General features: G+C 51.3%; 2 protein-coding genes across 5 annotated transcripts in view; one reads left to right on the top strand and one right to left on the bottom strand.

The window, feature by feature from the left end:
- The window catches only part of LOC116862481 (tubulin-specific chaperone E), a 72,371-nt gene extending 66,460 nt beyond the window's left edge, over window positions 1-5,911 (top strand). The window contains exons 12-17 of one of the 3 annotated variants that reach the window (XM_032849778.1): window positions 80-232; window positions 752-905; window positions 2,208-2,276; window positions 2,821-2,880; window positions 5,342-5,433; window positions 5,612-5,911. In XM_032849778.1, coding sequence (XP_032705669.1) covers window positions 80-232; window positions 752-905; window positions 2,208-2,276; window positions 2,821-2,880; window positions 5,342-5,433; window positions 5,612-5,704 — 621 coding nt within the window. In that variant the 3' untranslated portion in view covers window positions 5,705-5,911. Of the gene's footprint in view, window positions 1-79; window positions 233-626; window positions 658-751; window positions 906-1,482; window positions 1,551-2,207; window positions 2,277-2,820; window positions 2,881-5,341; window positions 5,434-5,611 lie in introns of those variants that run through there. The other 2 variants (XM_032849779.1, XM_032849780.1) reach the window with 2 other exon arrangements.
- Window positions 5,912-6,773: 862 nt separating this feature from the next.
- LOC116862482 (UDP-GalNAc:beta-1,3-N-acetylgalactosaminyltransferase 2) overlaps window positions 6,774-12,780 on the bottom strand; it is a 57,125-nt gene continuing 51,118 nt past the window's right edge. For both annotated transcript variants that reach the window (XM_032849781.1, XM_032849783.1), the window contains exons 8-12: window positions 12,264-12,447; window positions 9,838-9,963; window positions 9,076-9,235; window positions 8,462-8,518; window positions 6,774-7,182 (exon numbers count right to left, since the gene is read on the bottom strand). In XM_032849781.1, coding sequence (XP_032705672.1) covers window positions 7,036-7,182; window positions 8,462-8,518; window positions 9,076-9,235; window positions 9,838-9,963; window positions 12,264-12,447 — 674 coding nt within the window. In that variant the 3' untranslated portion in view covers window positions 6,774-7,035. The remainder of the gene's footprint in view (window positions 7,183-8,461; window positions 8,519-9,075; window positions 9,236-9,837; window positions 9,964-12,263; window positions 12,448-12,780) is intronic.

Genomic DNA, 12,780 nt, shown 5'->3' with positions numbered 1-12,780 from the left:
TCTCTTGCTTGTTCAGATACTCCAAGAAATGAGCCTGAAACATGTTTATTTTCACGTATTCTCTTTTGCTGGGTTTCAGTGGTCGTTTATCAATGAGCTGGATAAGTTACCGAGTCTGCACGCTCTGTCCTGCAGCAGAAACCCCCTGACGGAAGAGAACAAAGCAGCACATACCACGCGTGGGCTCATCATCGCCAAAATCGGTCAGTTGAAGACCCTGAACAAATGCGAGGTGAGTGCTGGTTTCAGGATCTGATGCCTCTTAGAACAGGAAACACATGATCAGAATCGTCCTGCGCCTGAAGCATGGTGGCTCTTCCGGGCTCCTCAGGAGGTGGCGTCCCGGAGAAGCCTGTTGCTTGGCGGCCTTGAGAAGGGGCCGGGCGTGTCAGGGGTTTGCTCCTTTGTCTTGGGGGAATTACAGGAGGAAGAGCCAGAGAGCTTGTCCTCTTCTTCTCAGCCACTGCCCTCCAGAAATTGCGGGGGCAGGGCCTTGCTGCCGGGCCGCCTGCCGGGAACAGTGTGCTCCGGGGCGGGGCGGGGGGGCACCCTCGGGCCGGACGCCGGCTGTGGACACTCTCGTGAGGAAAATGTAGGACGAAGTTCTCACCTCCTTGCGCTGTCAGCTCCTGAATCCTGTCCCTGTTGGAAGGGACGGTAAGAAGAGATGCCCCGTCGCTCTCCGTGTGATGACCGTCCCTCAGCCAGCGGCAGGGCAGGGCACAAAGCACAGACCGCGTTTGTCCCGCAGATCCCGCCGGAGGAGAGGCGCGGCGCCGAGCTCGATTACCGGAAGGCGTTCGGCAACGAGTGGAAGGCGGCGGGCGGCCACCAGGACCCCGAGCAGAACCGGCCCCACGCGGAGTTCCTCGCGGCGCATCCCCGGTACCAGTCGCTGTGCCTCAGTACGTTTGCGGGCCGCAGCCCTCCCGCTCCGCCCCCGCAGCCCCAGCCGCGGGGCGTTGGAGGGGACCCTCGGTGGCCCTGCTGTTCTTCGGGGCGTGGTGGGGTCCTCCCAACGGGCCTGAGTGCGATGCTGGGGCCGCGTCCGCAAGCCCAGGAGCCAGACTCGAACCGGCCTCTTCAGGGCAGAGTCCGCAGCCTCGCTCCGCAGAGGGAGCGCGGGGAGTCTGAGGCCTCCTGGAAGGGCGAGATCGGCATCGGGGTGCTGGGGTGGGGGTAGCCCTGCGGTGGAAGCCCCTCCTGTCTGCCCGAGTCCCCCCCCCACCGGCTTCGCGCCGCGGGAGGGCGGGCGACCCCTCCTTGCCGGGGGGCAGGAGCAGCGGCGGCCCTGGCCGAGCCTGCGGATCTCGCACGCGCGGAGCGTGTTAAGGTCGAAGCCCGGCCCCGGTGTTGCTGAAGCTCCCCGGGCAGTGGTGACCAGCGTGTCCGGTCCCCTCCGCGCGGCTGGAGGGCGCCCCTACCCCCGGCCCTCTCCGCCCCCTACCGGGGCTTCCTTACCTTCCCCGCCTGGGTCCTCAGGCCCTGAAGCCCCCACTTGGCGACTCTGTCCCTGCCGTCCTCCCCGTTTTGACTTAGTCGTCACTCCAGATGTCACGTTCTTTCTCAAACCCGTTTCCCGGTGCCGCTCGCCGCATTGCGCTCCGGCTGGGGCGCTGGCCGTGAGGACGCAACGCCGCCTGGGGGGCGCTTTCCGATCCCGGCCCGGAGCTGCCCGGTTTCCCGCTGCTTCGGGGAGCCCGAATCACGTGGGGGCGGGCGGGGGAAGGGAGCTTCTGTCCCGCAGCCGCGCGGGTCGGGCTCGGTGTGGCTGCTGAGAAGGCCCTGAGGGGAGACACGGCCTCTCGCGCGGCCTTGAGAGAAACGCAGGCCCCGGTGGGCCCCGCATGAGTCCGCGCAGGCGACGCCTGCCCTCCCCCTGCGGCCTCTTGACGCCGCTTTTCCAGGCGGGGGCTGGGCCCGGGCACCCAGCCTGGCATAGCGCCATCTGGCTGACACCTGAAGGTGTCCCTTGAGTTGTGTCCCATCTGGTCCCGTGGTTCTGTGAGGCGCCGGGGTGGGGGTTGGGCTGGCCGTGGCCGTCCCCCTGCAAATAAGTAAACAAGTAGTCTAGTGAAGGGGACAGGTCCCAGGTGAGCGGAGCAGCTGCTCCCGGAAGGAAAAGGCTACGGGGGTCCTTTTGGCGCCTGTATTTTTCCTTCTAGGGGCCTGGTTTATCCTGATCCGTGTTTATGCTTCTTGCACAGAATACGGTGCGCCCGAAGACGGGGAACTCAAGACACAACAGCCGTTTTTGCTCAAAAACCAACTACTAAGTAAGAACCGCACACTCAAAGACCGCTTACTTGTATGTGCGTCTTTGGGCGCCGACACAGATGGGAACGGTTGCTTTCTCTTAAGGAGGTACCTGGAGTAACCCAGTTTTGAAAGAAAGGATGAATTCTGGAACATCTCTGAGTTGTATCACAAGTTTTGGCAGTTCCCATGCTTTCAGCTCAACTGTTAGAAACTGGGGCGGGGTGTGTGAGAAGTGTGCTGACTTGTGGTTTGTAAATGTGTGACTTTCTTACATGGGGACGCCAGCTACACAGTCAGGCCAGGAGTCGGATGGGAGCAGGGGAGGCACTGGAATGTTGGCCCAGCGCTTTCTGTTGTTAATTCTGTGAATAATTGTTGTTAATCGTTAATTCCGTGAAGAATTAGTAGAAGGAATTTTCAACATCAGTAAGAGCTGTTCCTGTATTAGGATCTGGGCCTGGTGGTCTTACAGTTGGATCCTGGGGCAGGTGCGGTTCAGGTGTGTGCAGTTTGAACCCTTATTACGCTAGCTCTCAGTCTTTTTCCTTTTTCTCTTTCAAGCACTGAAGATAAAATATCCTAATCAAGTTGATCAGAAAGTCCTAGAGAAACAACTGCCAGGTAAGAAAAACAGGACTTTTGTCTCCTTACACTTAGGAATCACTGGTCTAGGCATGAGTCAGCTGGTAGAGAGTATCTAGAAGCTCCATTTGGAGCTTCTAGGTTTTCACTAACCTTTTATGATCTAAAATACAATGTGTCCTTCCCCCCAAACGCTCAAGTCTCCCGTACCCGTATCAGCTTGTGTAGGAAAGTCTTGTTAAACAATGACCTATTTAGCCAAAGGCACGAGTGCGGAGCGGCATGGCCTTTCCCGAGCCCACCGCTGTTTAGTGCCCAAGTTGTGGCGCTGGTCCAGAGAGCCTCACTGGGCCTGAGGTCTTACCGTTCCTTCGTAAAATAGGAAACCTGTCTTGGTGAGCTGAAGTGTGAATTACTTGGACATTGGTGACTTCACATACACTCTGCTCCTTGCCAGTTAGGAATCCCTGCAGAAAGTTCTCAGATGTGGTCTTTTAATGGACACACTGAAATGGTTTTCTTTGGAAAAACGACTCCAGAACTCTGTCTAAACGTCACTATTACTGGAATGGAATTAGCTTCATCCCGAAAATACTGTTATGTCAACCAACTAGATTGATCTAATATACTTAGAATTACAGTCTCTCGGGTGTACTGAGCCTTGTCAGATGGAAGCCCGCCTCATGGTGAGAGAGTGGTACGGACGAGTTAAGTGTGGAGCAGCGAGGCTCTGAGATGAAATGTGTAGTGCCCTAAGCGACTCTCATAAAATACTTTGCTTGTGAGTGGAGTAAATTCACATTTTTAAAATGTCTGCTTTGTAGCACTTATAATGGCAAATTCCCCCACCACCTGATTGCTCACCAGTGGGGAAGGGGAAGGGCCGAGTAACCCCCGGCAGCTCCATGCCCCACGGTCAGGCAGCAGGAGCGAGCGCGCAGGGGTCTAGGGTCGACTGTGCAGTATCGCTGCCATGAGTCGCCATTTAAATTGAAATTCATTAAACTGAAGTAAAAAAATTCAATCCTGAGTCGTCCTGACCCCGTGGCCCTTCAGGGTCTGGCCAGCTGCATGGACGGCTGGACGAGAAAGCAGCACGTAGGGTTAGGACATCACGAAACCCACCCGTCCTAACAACCGGAGAAAAGCCTGGAAGTGTAGACCCCCATTGAACTTCCACAGGGGGCCTAGGAAGCCACAAACCATCTCCACATTTTCTGAATGTTAAGACAGTTGTGTGTTATGTTGACATTAGAAATGGTAATAGTATTTAGAGCATTACGGGCAAATTGCCATCTTTTTCTGTAGACCCAGTGCAGTGTAGACCCAGATTTCTTACTAGGATTCTTTTTTTTTTTTTTTTAAAGATTTTATTTATTTATTTGACAGATAGAGATCACAAGTAGGCAGAAAGGCAGGCAGAGAGAGAGAGAGGAGGAAGCAGGCTCCCTGCCCAGCAGAGAGCCCGATATGGGGCTCGATCCCAGGACCCTGGGATCATGACCTGAGCCGAAGGCAGAGGCTTTAACCCACTGAGCCACCCAGGCGCCCCTTACTAGGATTCTTGTACGGCCAAAGTGTTTGTTTCTGACATGACTTAGGAATGGGTCCTTTCCCGTTGCTCTTGACCCATCACTAACCACCCTCGGAACAGTGAAACCTGGTCCACCAAAATCTGTAAGAAGGACAAGATTATCTACACATATTCACAGACAAAAGAACAAGTTATGTGAAGTATGTCAATTGTTTATATTCAACACATAAACAAGGCCAGTTTTTATTCTAAAATAAAGATAACATTTATTATCACAAGTTGCATAAAAACACAGCTTTACAAAAATCATTTTTGATAGAAAAATAGTTGAATACATGTGATATTTGTAGGAACACCATACTATTGCTGTACCTCCAGCTAAAGCTTCAAAGAAACTATATTTCTCATCATCAAAATATCCAGTATTTACCACAACCCATCTTTGGAAAGAAGTTCATAGCGTTTTCTGAACAAACCAAGGCATCTGCTCATGAGGCAGGTCCCACATCACAATCTCACAGACCGGTCCCTGCCTCATTCCACAGAGGAGGAAACCAAGGCAGAACCATGGAGAGGCGCCCTCTGGACGCCTGAGCCCCCATGCCAGCATTCTCGCTGCCATCTGTAAGCGAGTCATCAGAGGTTTAGAAAGTAAATGATTTTACTCAGATTTACTCCTCTGTGCAGAGAACGGGATTTCTGGTTTATTCAGATGGAGTAAATGTTTGCCACCAGTGAAATGGAATCCCACTGTCAAAGGGCACTTAGGTCAAACCCTAGCTCAGTTCCCCACGTGTTGGGTCAGCGGTGTGGAACCGGCTCTCGGGGTGCATGGGGCAGGCGAGACTTTCCCTAATGATGTCCACGGGAAAACGGATACCGTGAGTCGTTGCGACTGTGGTCTTGTCACATGAGCTAGATTGACACATGTCATTTGAGAGAACTGAGGGTGTTTTTCTTTGACAGACTCCATGACAATTCAGAAGGTGAAGGGACTGCTGGCCCGTCTTCTCAAAGTTCCTGTGTCAGAACTGCTGCTCTCCTATGAAAGCCCCAAAGTAAGTAGCCCACAGAACAGAGTCTGGCTGAGTCCCCCTAGTGTGACACATTGTGAATCTAGGGCTCCATGTGACACGTATTGTTTCTAAATGGGAAACATATGCCTCTCTTCGGGAGGGGGTGCATGTATGAAGATGGCTCTGCCTTTATCGCCCCAAACCTTTGTTCTGTTTGTAGATGCCTGGCAGAGAGATCGAGCTCGAAAATGACCAGCAGTCGTTACAGTTTTATTCTGTGGAAAGTGGAGATTGTCTGTTGGTGCGATGGTAATAATGAACTAAGAAAGTCTGGGGACTACACTGTTTATCATGACTGGGTGTGGGGGTCACCGGAAATAAAGGATTTATTGGAACAATTCTGTCAGAAAAAGAGGTTTTACAACTTGCCGTAAGCATAGAAAAAGTGGTATTTTCACTGGGAAGAGACCATTTCTAGGCTTGTATGTAACAGCAGTAATAAAGGCTTTGCACCTACTAATGATTTTCTGATTTTATTTCATATTTCATGACTATACATTTCCATATGTGGAGATTTAAATATTAAATAGAACCTAGCTAGTCTAATGAATTCTGAACACGGTTAATGTCGGTCATAGGACCAGTTCTAATGGAACCTATGGATACTATGAGCTTATAAAGTTAGCAAAATTATTTGGACGGTCACTTTGGGAAAGGTCGCTTAAACTTAGGCATTTTCTATGTGTAACGTGTGCTGTGATCTCTTCCCTTCATTACCCTGTTTTTAGAGTACTTACAAAAATTCATTACATGCTTTTCCCTACAGTTGTACCTAAGCTGGGCATATATCCTACAGAAGATTTCCATCTCTGATCGGAGTTCACTCATATTAGGTAAACATTACGCAATGACGGGAGGAAAGAAAAATTCATTCTTTTAAAGTGTCTGCTACTTAGCAGTATCCTTCCCTAGGTCACTAAAACCCAGAGAGGTATTTGATTTACAGCCACAGAATTTTAGCTTTTTTTTTTTTTAATAGTACTAGACCATGACCTTCAGGATTTATGTTAAACAGCAAAAGAAAACAAATTAGCTCACTTAATAGGTGAACTTTAAAACCAATGTCCAGAACTGAGACTTATATGGGTTCCTTTTCCAGTTGCCCACTTCACTCAGACATTTCCATTCCCAAACTTTGGTATAAGTGACCACACAGCATTCTGTGAATTGTTTTTGGCCCTTCATGATCCTAATTATGCCTCACAGAGCCATTCTATAATCCAGGCTGGAATTCACATTCTTAGTTACTAGATTTCTGAACGAGGCCAATTTTAACCAAAAGTGATAGGTAATGAATTATAAACTAGGAAGGATACCTCAGGTTTTAGAAACATGTTTTATAAAACAATTTGGTGTTTTTCAAATGGTCTTCCAATATGGAAATAAAATTTTTATGTACAGTATCAGTTGATTTTTAAAAAGGAAATTTTGTGCAAACATTTAGAAATATCACATTGGTTTCAGGTAAAAAGTGCCAACCTAGAACTATCTGGAAAGACCACAGCGCTTGTTGCCTAACTGCGGGCTCCCCTCCGACTGACCCCAGCTGCTCCGAGGCGTACCGTCCTCCTCCGGCACAGCAAGTTAAAACCCTCCCGCTGCTGCTTCGCACTGACAAGGATCCCCACACAGTTCCTTCAGCTGCCACAGCCGCGCCAGCTCCCGGGGCGAGTACTGCGGGGAGGACAGCATTCCCGTCTCACACGTCTTCTCACACAGCCACAGGCCGTCCTGGCGAGAAACCAAAGTGAACTCAGAGCCGTGGAAATGAGCTTGTAGGCTCCAGGGGCGGGGGTGGGGGGGTGGCGGAGAGGATTCTAGCCATATGCGTGTGTGTGTGTGTGTAATTTAGAAAACAGAACCCGTGTCTCAACCTTGACCCTGGGTGGGATGGAAAGGGTCTGCCCTGAGCACCTGGAACCCCAGCCTGCCCTTAGCTGGGGTCCCATTCGCCGGCGGTGCAGTCGGAGATGGTCATGGCCTTCGGTGCGAGGCAGAAACATCAGTCCTCTTTGTAGAGAACATTTTAAATACTTCCTTTCCAAGGACATGAGTTCACACACACAAGTCTCTGAACACATCAGGAAACAAGCTCCCTGAGCTACGTCTGCAGACACACCTGCCCACACAGACCCACCAACCCCAGCTACCACAATGATCAGACGCAGAAAATGATGTTCAGCGTTCGGCAAGTCAAAGCCGGGACTTTGGGAAGACGCAGGGCAGTCACGTCTGGCCCAGGAGAGAGGGTTCATCCCCGTGCACCCCTGACACGAGTGGGGCCTGCTCTGGGCCCAGGCGCCGCACAGGCTTCCTGCCCTACCCGTCCCTGCGTGTGCCTCTACCCCCTGCACCTTCTGTGGCCAAAGTGGAAGCTGCAGGAATCGAATTCCCCAGAAAGCCTTGAGCTGAAGCCCAGCTTTGTGCCTGCCTCTCCCCAGGGCCCCTGTTCCCATTTCCGACCTCCGGAGATCCCTTCCTTCCTTTCTTTCCCTGACCCGGCGGTCCGTGGATTTCCAGGAGCACCTTCCGGTACTTACATCCGCGGTTGCATCTGCATCAGTCAGAAGAGCTGAAGGGTCCCCGGACTGTTACGCTGCTGGGAACTTGCCAGCAGATTCCTTAAGGTCTTTTTTTTTTTTTTTTTTTTTGAAGTGATCTCTGAGCCCGACATGGGCTCAAACTCATGACCTTCAGATCAAGAGCTGCAGGCTCCACTGACAGAGCCAGCCAGGCGCCCCAGACTCCTTGTATTTTAAAAAGCTACCAAGAACTTCTAATGAAACATATAAAAACCTATTTCTTCTCTGTGGGTGGGAAAACTTCCATCCAAAACATTTAAACTCAAAAAGTATGCGAGCACAGGTGGATGGCTGTGAGCTGAATCGGGCTCAGCCCTGCTGCTGGACCTTCTGCTCGCCGTTCCTGCCCCACGTCTGACCCAGGCGCCTCACTCCCTCACAATCCGCAGAGCCCCGGGGCTGGGGTCGGCCCCGCCAGGCTCGCTTACCTGGTAGCGCGCAGGTCCTATGGCTGCCATCCAGATGCCCATGCTCACGTCTTCACCCTGTACGTGCCCGAGAGTCAAAATGCAGAAGCTCAAATGCTGCGTCGTCTCTAAACACGATGTCACACGTTCCCATAAGTCATCTTTCCACTTCATTCTGTAATTATTCTACCGGGAAACGCCAGGTCCACCACTTGTACACAGAGGGAAACCTGGCGGCCGTGGACACCCGGGGCCGGTCGGCCGCCCTTGGAGGCCCCACGCCAGCAGCTTGAGCCCTACAGCAGCTCCGGTGGCCAGGTGGGCTGATGAGTGACACGGTCACCGGAATCCACAAAAAGGAAGCCCATGCTTTACAGACTTCCTCCTTTTGACTGTCAAGCTTTCGGTTCTTCCAGGGACTATCCTCCTAAGTACAGCCCGAAAACCTATTAAGTAGGCTCAAAAAAAGATTTTAGGAACAGAATCTAGAGCCAAGGTCTGGAGGCCATGGCTGTGTCCCTGACCTTGGAGGGGGACTCCTCCCAGGTGCGCTGCTCTGTGCTCAGAGGTGGAACACCGGGCTGGACAGGACTTGGCGTGAAGAGTACGCGGCCGGGGCGGAAATCCAGACTCACCTGATAGGTCTTCAGTCTGCCCGCGTTGCTGGCGAGCCAGTGCACGATGTCCCTGGAGATGACGTACCCCGAGCCACAGGCAAAGGCTGGGTAGGCAGGACTGGGGTACTCCAGCTCCTGCCACTTGCCGGTTCGGTCCACTGCCCAGTTCAGTCTGAAACTGAGAGCCAAAAAGAGGTGGCTTCTTTGTGTGGGTGTGACAGCTGTCCTACACTACGAGCCGGGACCCCTTTACGATCACTACAAAGGACTAAGCTGTAAAAGTAAGGAAAGAAGGAATTTTTTTTTTTTTTTGGGTCTAAGGAAAGGCATCATTTACCTAGCGGGTGTGTGACATGAAAGACTGGCGCATCACATTCTCTAAGTTACATCTGTGGAGTTTCTGAAAGTACCAGAGCATCACGTGTACATACGCTAAAGACCCCGAATCCATGCTGGATTCCTGAAGAAACAGCGAAGTTTCAGAAACGTGTCACAACTCTCTTCTACCCTGTACAGCTCCTCCTTACACGAGCACCGTTACTTCTAGGCCGCGATGATGAGAGCCACACGGTCTTCCCCTCCTCGTTCACCTTAGCCCAGGCTTCCCGGTCTGCAGATCTCCCCTCTCGCTGCAGAATGCTAACGCCCAGGGGCCCAGGCAGGAGGCTGCCCATCTCAGCCACATTTTGCTTGTGAAAAACAGCTTGTGTGTTTGTCATTCTAAATTAATTCCCTTTGATCAGGGACATGAAGCTGAAGAGCGAACAAGGTTTAACTTACTTTCCCCACCAAAAATTAGGCCCATCCAGATTCTTGTGGGCAATCCTATTAAATACAGCCTCCAAGTCTATGTAACAGTCGTCGTCTGTCTTCAGCAGTAAGTCAAAGCTCGTTGTTTCCACGGTCCTGTTGGCAGAAGGGAAAGCGGGAATCAGTGCATCCGTACCTCCGTACCAGGAGAGGAAGTGACGCCGCCGTGGTGACATCACCACCGTTTTACTACTGGAGGACTGTCCCTGGATGACCTGCACACTTTCTCTGTTTCTCCGAGGCTGAGAACGTGCTCAGAACGCTGCCGCCAGCAACTGCATCCATCCTCACTCGGTACTCACCGAGTGTAACAGAGAAGCACCAAGCGGATCTGAAGGGTGCGGACGAAAACACAATAAACTACAGACCTGGCTTAAGTGGAACCTATGCGCAAACAAACGGTTCTGTGACCTTGTTCCCATCAGGCTGGCAAACATGCCAACCCTGGCACTTGGGTTCTTCCCGGGGGCCCAGGGTGCGGGGACAGGTGTCCTCGCAGGCTCTCCCACAGAACCCTGCTGCACAAGATGCCCTACTGTGCCACGAGTTCCACTTCACTCAGCTGATGGTTTTTAAAACACTGAGCTGTAACATGGAAACAGACTTCCCCGAAGAAATGATTCCCCACAATTAAACTCTTATAAATGACCTTTAGGAAGGCGCAGGAGGGTGACTTCATTTACCCAGATATGTAAGGGCGAGCAGAGACAAAACTGACTTCATTTCACAGTGCCAATCCCTGTCCATCTTGGATTAAAATAAACCCAGAGTCTTGCTAGGGAACCAAATGGCAGAAATCTGAATAAAAGAAATCTGGAGAAAGTGTTTTTCGGTCGAAGAATGGTGAATTTCACAACAGGTCCACACCAAAGTGCATGACCCCGTGCTTCTGAAGTTTACTTCTAACTAACAGTACAGGAGCACATAATATTTGCTCATCAGGAGGAACTCTGTGATAAAGGACACTGCGGTCACTGAGGAGTCACCTGAAGAAAGAATGCCTAGCGCCACTTTCATTACAGCATGGATGGTGGACAGGTGTCACAGGCGGGGAGGGGGAGGAGTGGGTCCCCAAGCCCAGGTCCATTAGCCTGTCACCAGTGATTCAGGTGGCAGTGATGACTAAGATCTCAGAGATGCGCAAGGAGTACAGGAGAGAAGACTTACACCAAAGGTAACAGATAAACTACACTGAACTTCCACAGCCAGGAATCAGCTCCCCAGAGAAAGTCCTAGAACCCCACAATCCGGATTTCCCACTTCTTGGACCTCCATTCCCACCCTTCACTGAACTCTTTCCATTCCTGCCTTGGCCCCCTTATAACAAGGACCCCTCTCAGGGGCCTTGAGCTAAAGAAGGTTCTTTTTCTCCGTTCAGCTGTCCAAACACAACCCTGGTATTCTAGACACACCCCGATCCAGCTCTTAATTCTATCTGCCCTCTAGCCACAGGGTGTCTCCAAAATTGTATTAACTTGCCCTAGCTATGAAACATGACCTTCCGTAAATGAATCCAGACTACATCCATCCACTCTGCCTAGGGCAACAGGCAAGAGAGAGCAACAGACTTGGGGGCTCACCAAGAAACGAGCTTCCTGATCCAATTTTAAAAGACACAGATGTGGAAACCTCTAGATTTAGGCTAGACAGAGAAAGCTCGGGTTCGTTCTAGGGTGGACAGTGTCACAGGGCTCAACAGCAAGTAAGTGGACCCCTGAGTGACTAATCTTGTTAACTGTACAAATATGTAAATTATAGTAGTTGTTATCGTTGCTGCCATCAGTCATATAAAGGCAGGAATGACAACCCGGGTGGAAGAAATGCTGAAGGGTTGGGAAGTTACAGGAGAGTTCCAGGGCTTTGCATTTCATCTTATTGAAAACGTTTGGAATTAGGGCAAGTGGTTCTCGAATGCGTGGAGTAGAGGATGCAAACAGAACGTGCGTGTTCTGAAGAGAATTCAGACCAGTAACCTGGGCTCGGGGGAGCTGTATGTGGGCCATGTAGGTCAGCAGGTGTGATCACCACTGAACACGGGACATTTTCAAACTCCGTGATTTTCATCTGGTGTTGGCTTGAGGCAACCAAGACAATTACTCACAGGACTCATTCTGACTCAGAGAGAATGGAACAACTCGAAATGAGAGCGACTTTTGCTCCATTTTTGATAAAGATTGTTCACATCACGGATCTGCTCATCTGAATGACAAAGCAGCAGAACTTTAAAAGGTCAATCCTCACAAAGAACCAGGACACAAGACATCACATCCCAGGTGTTGAGGGGTTCTGGGGTTGGTTTAAAAAAAAAAAATGCAGGGGTCTAATGTTAATAAATTGTTCCTACATCCCAAAAACAGTAAGACAAATTCTACCTACCCCACATTCTTACCACCTACCATCTGTAGAAGTTCAGCAATTTCGCAGGGACATTTCGGTAAGTGTCCACGACATCCACAAAAACAATGTCATCATAGATGCTGCTTTCCTCCCTCAGTAGGGCGTCTTCCCTGTGGAGGTTACTTATGTGGTCAAGAAGTCTTCGAGGGCGAGAATGGAGGTTTTGTAAGAGTGTGTCACCTTCTACAAAGGAAAATTCAAGAGCTGGAGAAAAATGCTGTGGCGAACGTGAGACTCAGCACGTGAACGCTTTGTATGCTCACACCCTCTCCCTGGGGGACCCAACAGAAAGCAGCGGGAGGCCCCTGAGCTGGGCTCCAGGCCCTCCTGCCCCTGCGCGGATCCACGGCCACTCTCCTACGGACAGTCCCGCGGCGGCCCATCAGGCCGTGGGAGGCAGTGGGTCCCTCCACGGCCACCCCAGCCCCGGACTCTCTATTTCACATGCTCACAAGGACGTCCCCTGCGGCGCTGTTTGTAACGGAGGAAACGGAACCAACCTAAATGTCCCCTGAC

Source organism: Lontra canadensis, unplaced genomic scaffold (assembly GCF_010015895.1).
Source record: "Lontra canadensis isolate GAN:19392208 unplaced genomic scaffold, GSC_riverotter_1.0 scaffold247, whole genome shotgun sequence".
Taxonomy (NCBI): domain Eukaryota; kingdom Metazoa; phylum Chordata; class Mammalia; order Carnivora; family Mustelidae; genus Lontra; species Lontra canadensis.
This window is presented reverse-complemented; position numbering and strand designations above follow the sequence as displayed.